The sequence below is a fragment of the Helobdella robusta genome (assembly GCF_000326865.2).
Source record: "Helobdella robusta unplaced genomic scaffold HELROscaffold_27, whole genome shotgun sequence".
Classification (NCBI taxonomy): Eukaryota; Metazoa; Annelida; class Clitellata; order Rhynchobdellida; family Glossiphoniidae; genus Helobdella; species Helobdella robusta.
Window position 1 is genome coordinate 860,363 of NW_008704392.1, and position 12,500 is coordinate 872,862.

General features: G+C 30.3%; 3 protein-coding genes across 3 annotated transcripts in view; all 3 read right to left on the bottom strand.

The window, feature by feature from the left end:
• Positions 1-2,656: 2,656 nt before the first annotated feature.
• HELRODRAFT_185642 (hypothetical protein) lies at positions 2,657-5,858 on the bottom strand. Its single transcript, XM_009020246.1, has 7 exons — positions 5,775-5,858; positions 5,013-5,222; positions 4,603-4,678; positions 3,889-3,990; positions 3,624-3,702; positions 3,367-3,415; positions 2,657-2,984 (listed from the first exon to the last, which is right to left on the bottom strand). Exons 1-7 carry the CDS (start codon positions 5,775-5,777, stop codon positions 2,889-2,891), a joined length of 615 nt encoding a protein of 204 aa, XP_009018494.1. The 5' UTR covers positions 5,778-5,858; the 3' UTR covers positions 2,657-2,888.
• Positions 5,859-8,498: 2,640 nt separating this feature from the next.
• Positions 8,499-9,341, bottom strand: HELRODRAFT_173637 (hypothetical protein; the record flags this gene model as incomplete). Its single annotated transcript, XM_009020247.1, has 1 exon — positions 8,499-9,341. One exon carries the CDS (start codon positions 9,339-9,341, stop codon positions 8,499-8,501), a length of 843 nt encoding a protein of 280 aa, XP_009018495.1.
• Positions 9,342-10,561: 1,220 nt separating this feature from the next.
• Positions 10,562-12,500, bottom strand: part of HELRODRAFT_173638 (hypothetical protein) — a gene marked incomplete at both ends in the record, with an annotated part of 4,431 nt that continues 2,492 nt past the window's right edge. The window contains 2 exons of the mRNA XM_009020248.1: positions 10,562-10,763; positions 11,451-11,584. Coding sequence (XP_009018496.1) covers positions 10,562-10,763; positions 11,451-11,584 — 336 coding nt within the window. The remainder of the gene's footprint in view (positions 10,764-11,450; positions 11,585-12,500) is intronic.

The following is a 12,500-nucleotide window of genomic DNA, read 5'->3' on the forward strand; positions in this document are numbered from 1 at the left end:
AACCATCAAGCCACCATACATAATTATAAAATCTACATCCCCTTTCAAGGTCCCCCTCTAGGTGCTGCGGGACTACCGCCCCCTAGATCTGCTTCTATGGAGGAGCAGAGGAAACAAGGACTACCAGGTCGTTTTTGATAACTGAACGAACGAACGAACGAACGAATGAATGAAACATTCACACACACACACCACACACACACACACGTACACACACACACACGTACACACACACACACACGTACACACAGGGCGCAATAGAAACTTAGTAAAAGTGATCATGTCACAAAAGTACAACTCTCCACTAGGGATGTACTCTGCCGAGAATGTTGTCGATTCCTTTTCGAATCAAGTCGGTCCTCTGATGGATTCACTCCAGGATTATGAATGATTGATTGGTTGGTTGATTGATTGATTTATTAGTTGAGTGATTGGTTGGTTGATTAGTTAGTTGATTGATCGATTGATTGATTAGTTAGTTGATTGATTGGTTGGTTGATTGATTAGTTAATTGATTGATTGGTTGATTGGATGGTTTATTAGTTGATCAGCTGAATGATTCATTGAATGATTGATTGTTAAATTTAAGTTATTTGGGTTTAACTTATTTGAAATATTTGAAAAAAAAACTGGCGAACAGCGATGATGATGATGAAATAAGTGACGGTAGTGATGATGATGGCGAAAATGACGTCAATATGATGACGATGATGATGTCATGATGACGTAAAAATTGGAAAATGTTTTCTCTTTGAAATGATATCATGTGATCAAAAACTGTTTCGTTTTTTTCTGTATTTATTTTTTTTTTAGTAAAAATAAATCTTTATTTTTTGAAAATAGTTAGATGTTTATAGTTCAATAGACTTTGAATTCTTGAATTTTAGTATCTTTGAACTTTTTTCATTTTTCTAGCGTTTGATTGATGTTCAATCCTAGTATTTCAATTGGTTAATTGATAACTAATTAGACATAATTAAACGGTTGATTGAATGCAAATAACTTTCCCCCCATCTTATTGTTATTTCATTTTTTTCAGATTTAACTTAAATCAATGATTAATTATCTAATCAGTTAATTAATTAAATAAATAATTAATTAATTAGTCAATTATTTATTAAATGAATGATTAATCAATTAATCTATTAATCTAATCAAATTGAGGATTGACTGGTTGATTAATAAACTAATTATAAGATTGATTGAGTGTAAATAACTTTATTTTATTCCCTTTCTACCCTCACTTTTATTTTCATTATCTCTTTATTTTTGCCCTCAGCTGCAATTTATACCCTCACAATATCATCCTCCTTATCTCTTTTATCTTGTTTTGTTTATATTTTATCCAAACTTATGATTCTATTCAAAGAAAAGCTTTTGATACATACATACATACATACATACAAACATACATACATACATAAATACATACATACATACATACATACATACCTACATACATACATACATACATACATACATACATACATACATACATACATACATACATACATACATACATACAAACATGCGTACGTATAATTATGTATATGTATAACTTTCTTTCATTCACATACAACTTGAAAATTATTTTGTGATTTCTTTTTCATATTTAATAATATTGTATCTTCCCTTTCTTTCTTTATCTCTTTCTTTCTTTCTTTTTCTTTCTCTCTCTTTTTCTCACTATCTTATATTACTTATTATCGACAATTTATTAATTAAATAAAATTCGGTTAGTTTTATTTAGCCATAGATTTTTTGACTATTTTATAAAAAAAAACAAAAGAATACGAACAACAATAGTACTAGAACAACAACAACAACAACAACAACACCACCAACAACAAAAAAATCTACTACTACTAATACTTTTTCTACTACTTCTACTTCTTTCGTTAATAAACCAGTTGGTACCAGAAAAGATATAGAGCAGAGCACGATTGACGTAAAACAGTGCATACGAAAGCCAATAAAATCCATGAGGAGAAACTCAACGAGCGATCAAGAACGGACCTCAGCCATTTCAAAACTGGTCACAACATGAACCTTGAAGCCATTGGCCTAATAAATGAAAACCAATGCAGGTTGTGCGCTTAAGCAAAAGAACCGACTCAACACTTATGGATGAAGTCGGTTCTTACGGAACATGCAAAAGATGAGGGAGAAGTATGGTCATGGGGCACGGCTGGGTGAATTGGGATGCTGCAAAGATGATGGCAGAAATTCGGAAAGACTGGGAAGAAGATGATAGGTCGATCGGCGAGCGATTACAACTACAACAGAAGCAACGACAACAAAAACAACAACACAATGTTGTTTTTGTTGTATAAGTTGGGGTCTTTTAGCATTCGAACTCGGTCACTACAGCAGACATCGAAACCAGCAGCTAGCAATTGTTAACTGTGGTTAATTGCCAGTTGCGGCTCATTCTACGAGTTTTTTGGGTCAATTTGGCGAAAAAATATTATAACATTTATAATGACGATAATAATATTCATAACGATAGCTATAAAGCGATGTTTTAGAATTCAAGCCATTGAATTAATCAATTAGCTAATTGATTGTTTAATTAAATATTTAATAGGTTAATTGATTGCTTAATTAATTAGTTTATTAATTAACTTTCAAAAACACGTAAAAAAAGAAAAACCAAATTGTTTTTTTTTCGGTTTATTCATAAACAAAGACACTTCAAAGAAGAGAAAAGAGCATTGCCCCAAGAACAATAATTATAATATAATAAATTTATTTACCAAAATAATTTATTCATTATAATTATAATATATGTAATAATTAAATGAAATCGGATCGAGTGAAGTAATAATAGTTAAAGAACGAGTAGAAATGAATCGATGAATATTCGGTCGGTATTCGGTCGGTCTTTTTTACTCGTCTTCCTTTCCTCGCTTGATGATGGAAACGAATTTCAAGTAGTCTAACTGGCCGCCTTCTATCGGCGCTTCTTTCCATACCTGCTTGATCTGGAGAGTTTATGTTTCATTCATTCATTCGTTCATTCGTTTATTCATTCATTCGTTCGTTCATTCATTCATTCATTCTTCATTAATTCGTTCGTTCGTTCGTTCATTCGTTATTTATTTGTCTATTCATTCATTTGTTCATTCATTTATTCATTCGTTCTTTCGTTTATTCATGCATTCGTTTATTCATTCGTTTATTCATTCATTCATTCACTTATTTATTTATTAATGAACACATTAATCAAAGAATAAATAGATTAATGAATGGACGAACGAACGAAAACTGTATAAATGAATGAATGATTAAACGAACGAATGAACGAACAACAACAACAATGAACGAATAAATAATGACGTCATCGTGACGCAGATCTTGACTAACCTCATCCTTGGAGAACTGATCACCGACATTGGTCAGAAGGTCTTTAACGCTGTTTTTGAGAAATTATGAATCACAATATTTTATCATCATAACTTTGTGAATCATAATTTTATCATCGTAATTTTATAAACCATAATTATTTTACCATATTTTCATAATTATTATAATTTTATCATCTTCGTCGTTGTCTTCGTCTTTGTTGAAAATGATTAATGAAAAAAAGTACCAAAAATTTATAAATCGAAAGTGAAACTGACTATTCCTCATGGAGTTTTCCCTTCTTCTCTTCGTCGAACATGATGAAGGCATCTCTCAGGGCGCCTTCCGAGTCAGTACCTACACGTGGTTGGTCACGTGATTGGTCACGTGTTCACCATCATCGTTTTCAGGATTGTCATCATCATCATCATCAACGTCGTCATCATCTTCGCTATCGTCATAGCTATCACCATCATCATTACCATCATCGCCACCAGCATCTCCATCATCATCATCATCATCATCATCCTCATCATCACCAACCGTGTAATTTTTCACCAAAAAGAGTGAGGAAATGAGTGAAGTTGATCTTGTCTGGGCATTCGGCCAGCAACTCCTTGATTACTTTTGGGTCGGGGTCACGACCTAAGATGATGACGTCATTGCTTATTCATTTAAACATTCAGTAATTCGTCCATTTGCTTCTTCATTCACTCACTCATTCATTAACTCATTCATTAACTCATTCATTAACTCATTCATTAACTCATTCATGAACTCATTCATTAACTCATTCATTAACTCATTCATTAACTCATTCATTAACTCATTCATTAACTCATTCATTAACTCATTCATTCATTAATTCATTAATTCATTAATTCATTCATTCATTAATTCATTCATTCATTAATTCATTCATTCATTAATTCATTAATTCATTCATTCATTCATTCATTCATTCATTCATTCATTCATTCATTCATTCATTCATTCATTCATTCATTCATTCATTCATTCATTCATTCATTCATTTTGAAAGTCGCAGACAAATTTAAAATTTATAAAACAAAACTGATCAGGCGCGTGTGCGTGTTAACAACTTCGCCTCTCTCAGAGCAAAACAAAAAAAGAAAATAATAATAATAATAATAACAACAACAACAGCAACAACAACAACAACAATAATAATAATAATAATAACAAAGAATGAGAGAAGGAAAACAATGAGGGTGAAAAAGGGTGAAAAAAATTCACCAATTTGTGTGTAGATGGCCGATAGATCATCAGGTCCAATTATCCCATCACGGTCTTGGTCAATCAGCGTGAAAGCCTGTTTGTTATTATTATTATTTATTATTATTATTATTATTTATTATTATTATTATTATTTATTATTATTATTATTATTATTATTTTTTTAATTATTATAATTATTATTGCTTTCCAGACAATTAATTCATTCTTTAGTATTTTTTTTTAGAGGCACCTGCAACCGGCACCGAATGTTCGTAAGAAGTTAGGATTAGCGCAAATCCACACACACACACACACACACACACACACACACACACACACACACACACACACACGCACGCACACACACACACACGCACACGCACACACAGAGTCAAACACACACACGCATACACACACTCTAAACCAACTTCTTTGAATTCTTGGATCTGCGCTTGGTTAAAGAGGGCGAATACGTTACCAATTTTTTTTTTGGGTTCGGCGAAACTCGGTTTGGGGGCTTCTTCTTCTGCGGCTGCTGGGGCCGGTGCTTCAGCTGGAGCGGCTTCCTCGGCTTCTTCTTTCTTTTCTTTCTTTTCCTTCTTTTCCTTCTTTTCTTTCTTCTCGTCCTTGTCTTTTGCCTGATCAAAGTGTTTTTCAAATCAATACATTGCGCTGTTTGATGATATTTCGCCAACTTTTGAACATTCTCATTGTCACACAACGTTCTTATTATTATTAATATGATTATTATTTGCTGTTGTTATTATTATTAATTGTAAATTATTATTAATTAATTACTTAAAATCAGTCTGAGATTTCTCAAAGTATTCTTTGAGAAGGTATGTTAAATAATCTTATGGGAAATTTTTTATTAATTCTTTATATGCGAGTGACATAAACCATAAAGCATACGTACACACACACACACACAGACACACGCATAAACACACATAAGCACACATATACACACACGTGTGCAAGAATTTAAGAAAAAATTAGTGTAAAATAAATAAAACACACCTAAAAAATCGCGGATATGTATGTGTATTTAATACTTTTATAAAATATTTTAACTGTTTTAAAAATAAAAAAAAAATAATCGAACATTAATTTCAAAAAATTTACAAAGTACAACAACAACAACAATAATATTAACAACAATAACAGCAACAACAACAACTCTCTCTAACCATATCTAGATTTTAGCAAGTTGAAAGCCGAATCAAAGAGAAAAACTGAAAACTTTTCAAACACAGAATTTTAGACCGAGACCGGGTGAAACCTCGAACCAACTGCACATATAAGCAAGTTGAAAAAACTATTTTCACCATCTATTGCCCGCTATAGAACAAATTAACTCTTCATAACCCATATACATATAAACTCAATTACGATAACTATAATAGTATATATATATATAAATATAATAATAGTATATATATATATAAATACATATTTGTATAGCGCATATTTATATACATTTGTATATGCGTATATACATACACATATATATTATTATTATCAAAAGAAATATATATATATATATATATATGTGTGTGTGTGTTTGTATGTGTGTATATGTGTGTATGTATGTGTGTTTTGTGTGTGTGTAAATCGTGTATATGGTATAAAGTCTCTTATAAATATACATAAACATAATAACCTTATATATATATATAAATATATATACGTATATATATATATACTTATATACATACACACAAACATATTATATATATATATACACATACATACAAATTACTAGCCCAACTACAGCAAGACGAAGATGGTGATGTTGTTGTAGTTGTTGGTTCGGCATCGCCTAGCATTGCATAGGTTAGCTTCTGACGTGTTCGCTTGAAGATAGCGAATCATTTGTTATAACAGAGATATATAGTTAGGTATGAACGTAAGTTATGTTGTTGTTGATGTTATTGCTGTTTTTGTTATTTTTTAAATTTTTTTTACTATGCTTTTTGTTGTTGTTGTTGCTGCTATTTTTTGAGGTTTTATGTTTTATAGCCAATGTTTTGTATCATGATTGATGATGTTTGATGATTATGATGTTAATGGTTGTAATGATAATAGTTGTGATGATGATGATGATGGGAATGATGATAAAAATGATGGTGATGATTATTTGGTAATATTTACCGCAGTAACACGCAGTTGTGGATTGTGTGCTGTTGATATCATGGCAATTTTAAAACTGTGTGATTGTGTGATTTATTTTTTCTCCCTTGTTTTCTTTTGTTTGATCTGTTTGTATTTGTCTGTCTATGTTTGTTTGTTCGTTCGTTTACATATTTAGTCAAGTTTGTATATGTTTGTTTGTTCGTTCGTTTGTTCGTCTATGTTATTTTCACTGATGTTGTTATTAAATGAAATTAAAGAGAAACTACCAAAGATCATTTATGTAATAGGAATATATATATATAAATATATATATATATATACAGAAAGAGAGAGAAAGAAAGAGAAAGAGAGAGGGGGAACGAGAGTGAGAGAGAGAAAAAATAAATAAAAGTGAGAAAAAGAGCCAGTGAGAAAGAGAGAGTCTCTCTAAAGTAAATTAAAAAGTAAATTAAAAGTGCGAGATAGATGAAAAAAATATACGAAAACAAATGGAGAAAGAGAAAGAGAGAGAGAGAGAGAGAAAGAGAGAGAGAAATGAAGTTAGAATTGAAAGAGTAAGAAAGAGAGAGAGAAGGAAAGAAAGAGAGAAAACGAAAAATTTGCAATAGGGGGAAAAAAAATGATTTTGAAAGAGAGAGAGAGATGGGGAGAGAAGAGAGAGAAAGAGAGAGAGTAGAAGAGAGAGAGAGAAACATCTATATATGTGTACTTGTTGCTTCATTCATCCAACTTGTAACGATCAGTTAGAGACCCGCAATGTTTTGCAATGTTTGTTTTTTTTGACTTGCGTGTGATGATGATGATGATTCTTTCTTATTTTTGTTGTTATTATTTTATTATTATTATTTTATAAATTATAATTATTTTATTATTATTATTTTATTATTAATAATATTTTCATCCTCATCTTAATATTTCATCTATAATGAATATAAATGTGAACCCGATTTTAATAATTATCTACTTGGACCAGTAGCGAAACATATTTGTAAATACATATATACAAACAAACAAACAAACACACACTCACACATACATACAAACACACACATACATACAAACAAACACATATATACACGCGTACAAACATACAAACAAACATACAAACAAACATATATATGGGAATAGAAAGAAAGAAAAATGCAGATATATACACATACATGAATACATACGTACATACAAAGACACACATGTATTCACACATACATAAAGATGTAAAGTACAAAAAAAGTAAAAAAAATACAAAACACACAAAATTATACACACCCATACATACAAACATATGTACGTTCGTACATACATACATATATCTGTTGTACATACATACATACATACATACATACATACATACATACATACATACATACATACATACATACATACATACATACATACATACATACATACATACATACATACATACATACATACATACATACATACATCTCTTATTTTTTCATCTTTTTCTTGTTAATTAACAGACAGGAGCAGTCTGTCAATATGCTAGCAGCATACAGGTTGCAAGAAATATAACAAATCAAAGATTTTGAAAAACAATTCTTATAAATATTATTATTAATATTTTATTACTATTACGTCATTTTGTTATTATTATAATCTTAAACAAATAGATGATTAAACAAATAAGGATTTAACCATTTAAACAAATGATTCATTTGAAACGAAAGAAATAAACCATTTTCATTATTATTGTTATTATTGTTATTATTATCATCATCATCACCATTATTTAGTTATTGCTATTGTTGTCACTATCATTATAAATTTCTTAAAAACTTTGTCAAATTTTGAAAAATAGTGTTCACCAGTTTATCTGTTTCTTCAAAAAGATTATCCGCCGCTGATAATCTTCTCATATGTTTGTTTTTCTTCTTTTTAGTTGACCCATTATTAATACTATAGTTATTATTATTACTAATTTTATTCTTATTATTAATTATATTATTATTATTGTCGTTGTTGTTGGTTTTATTGTTTTTGTTGCCTTTATTTTTACTATGACTTTTTCGTTTTTTATCATCGTAAATAGACCGTCTGGTGATGTGATCTGAGCGCCTGAACAAGCTCTTACATCCCTTCATTCCTTGTTCACTCTCAAACTCGATACTGTTTCCCTGCAATTTGTGGAGTTGGACTATCCGATCGATGTAAGTTTCCGATACCGGCTCTATTCGATTCGGACCGACGAATAACCGCCAGTCTAAATTATTCTTCGCCAACCATGGTAGATCGATGTTTTTGAAATCAGTCGGTAGAGGATCGGTATACAAAGTCGATTCCGAATACGGATTTTGAATCGATATTTTGTCGTTGTTTTTATTAATATTTTTAACATTTTTTCTAACTTTTTTCAATTTTTTCTTCTTAGTAGTTATTTGAAAACTTTTGAACAGTTTATTTTTGGCAATAAAACTGCGATTTTTGGCGGGAACACCATGATTTTTGGCGGAAACACCATGATTCTTGGCGGGAAAACTCTGGTTTTTATCACCCGAACAAGACCCAACGTTGTTGATAGGTTTGTAATTTTGGTTATTTAGGGAGAGTTCATGTAGTCTTTCTTCTAATTTTTGGAGTTTGAACGATTGCAAGCTAACCATGCTGCCTATTAGTATTTATATATATATATAAATATATATATATATGTATATGTATATATATATATATCATTTAATAGTTTTTTTTTGTTTAATTTAGTTTTATTTAATTGATTATTTTTATTATTTATTATTATTTTTATTATCCTTTGTCATTTATAAATATTATTATTTTAGAGTTAGTTTTGATCAAGATAAACTTACTAAGATCGTATCAATTCTCAGAAAATTTGCCTTTGTTTACATTTCAAATGTTTACAAACAAGCTACAACGGTTTTCTGAACCAAAAAAACAAAATATAACTTTAAAATAATAATAAATAAAAGACAAATTTAAGAGGTTTTAGAAGAAAGCCTTTTCCCAGCCTATATGTTTATACACCTACTGTTACTAATACTACTACTACTACTACTACTACTACTACTACTACTACTACTAATAATAATAATAATAATAATAATAATACTAATACTACTACTACTAATAATAATACTTTAGTGCTACTACTACTACTACTACTACTACTACTACTACTACTACTACTACTACTACTATCACTACTACTACCAATAATACTTTAGTGCTACTACTACTACTACTACTACTACTACTACTACTACTACTACTACTACTACTACTACTACTATAGTTAGTTATTATTGCTCTTTTGAACATATGCAGATGTTTTGAACGTCTGTTTATGCCTGATAATCTGGAGTTATTTGGTGCTTCTGTGCATCTTCTGGCAGGGAATGTTTTTAGTATTTAACTTTTGCTACTTATACCAGTACCAATACTGCTATCTTCAAGGTGTAAACATGAATAATTAGACTCGGCTTGTTGGCAAGTTTATTATTTAAAAGATTTGTACAATTAAAAGTGAATATTAAATTTAAAAAGTTTGTACAATTAAAACTGAATATTAAATTTAAAAAAGTGAACTGGTGTTATAAAATTTACTATTATTTCTATAACTACTGCTATTACTACTACTACTACTACTACTACTACTGCTACTGGTACTACTACTTACTGCTACTACTGCTGCTACTACTTACTGCTACTACTGCTGCTACTACTTTCAAAGTAATACCACCAATTATAGCAGTAAGACCACATTTTTATTACTACTAAAAATTTTACTATGAATGTTACTATTACTACTGCTACTGTTACTAGCACTACTGCCACTACTGATAATATCAATACAATATCATTCACATTAGTAACATCCGGAGTTATGTCTGATTGGTTCATTCTGCCCAGGGCAACAGGCGGTCCTATCATTGACGGTGGTGTGGCAGCCAATAAAATCGCGAGGATCCGGGGGCAAAGGGTGGGGAAAAAGAGGCCTATGGCCCATGTAGTGTGGGATTGGTAGGGCACTGTGGGTGGGGAGGTTTTTAGTTTCGGTTTCGGTTTTCCTTTTGTTTATCAATGTTAACATTTTCAAAAAGATCAGCAGCGAAAACACTATCATCATCATCTTCTTTGTCTTCATTATCATCATCATCTTCATCACCATCTTCATCATCGTCTTCATCATTATCATCATCATCGTCATCAACATCATCATCGTCATCATCATCAATTACTCACTAAGGAAGCGTTTTATATCCAGTGAGTTTGTCTTCCCTATGGCTGCATTGAACCTCGCAGCATAATTTTTTCTTTTCCAAAAAATTTCTATTGAAAAAAGTTTGTTGGAAAAAAAAATAAACATAAATGGTAAAGTTATTATTTAAAATGAATATTATAAGATAATATTACAAAAGAATATTTAACAAAATTGTAAATAAGTTACATTTATTTAAGAAACAGATTTAAAATATCAAAATTTATTAAATTTATCGGAATTTTATTTTTCTTACTTGAGCATTTTTGGAAAATGCTCAAGTAAGAAAAATGTATGAAGTCAACAAGAAAAAAGTAAAGCGGAGAGAGAGAGAAGGAGAGAAAGAGATAGAGAGAGAGAGAGAGAGAGAGAGGGAGAGAGAGAGGGTGAGAGAGGAAAATAAAAAGAAACAGACTAAGAAAACGAAAAACAAAGAGTTGAAGAACGAGAGAAAAGGAATAAGAGAAAGAAAGCGAAAATAAACCGGAAAACTTACAAATGACCGCTACAAGGCGGTTGTCCATACGTAAACGGAGTATTCCTTAGCTCCCTGCAATCCAGGTTGAATCTCAAGCACGGATCTTCATACTTCCCAGCACCACAGCCAGTGCAACATGGGATTTGAAAGTTCTTGGTATGATTGTGAAATACTAATTTGTAAATTAATTATTATCAATAACATTAGTAATAAAAATAGAATAATAATAATTATTATTATTCATCATTACTATTACTTATTCTTCCGTTTGTTTGTCCAATTTATTAATTAATTAATAAATGAATGATTTAATTCATTCATTCATTGGTCCATTTTTATTCGTTTAAACTTCTAAATTTCATGCCGGCGCTACTTCTACTACTGATGCTACTTTAACTTTTACTGTTACTACTACTACTACTACTACTACTACTACTTCAACTTCTACTACTATTTCAATTTCTACTATTACTACTATTTCAACTTCTTCTACTACTACTACTACTTCAACTTCTGCTACTACTGCTACTTTAACTTCTACTACCACTACTACTACTACTGCTACTTTAACTTCTACTACCACTACTACTACTAGTATTACTAATAATAATAATAATTATTATTATAATAAATATTAATAATAATCATTATAAACAACAACAATAATAATAATAAAAGATCATCGTACAGGATTCTTGTTTGATTGACAGCATTGCAAATCCATTTTCCGTTCGGGAGGAAAATTGTATTATTATTTGTAATTATTGTTATTATTATTTTTATTATTATTATTATTATTGTTATTATTATTCATAATTTTGTCATTTTTTTAATTTGTATTGGGCGCGTTATTATCAATCGTACGGGCGAAATATCCCAATATGACGTAATGTTTAATGAAAGATAGTGTTTAAGAAAAGACTCTAGGTAAATATTTCTAAATACAAACATACATACGTGTATATACATCTATTCTTTTACACACACACACACACACACACACACACACACACACACACACACACACACACACACATACACACACACATTAATCTTTTTAAATGCTAA

What these genes read in the sequence shown, in the direction of transcription:
- HELRODRAFT_185642 (XM_009020246.1), bottom strand. An exon ending in GGCCATCTACACACAAATTG is followed by an intron (nt 3,991 to 4,602) that starts GTGAATTTTTTT and finishes TCATCATCTTAG; the next exon opens with GTCGTGACCCCGACCCAAAA. An exon ending in GGAAAACTCCATGAGGAATA is followed by an intron (nt 3,416 to 3,623) that starts GTCAGTTTCACT and finishes TCTCAAAAACAG; the next exon opens with CGTTAAAGACCTTCTGACCA.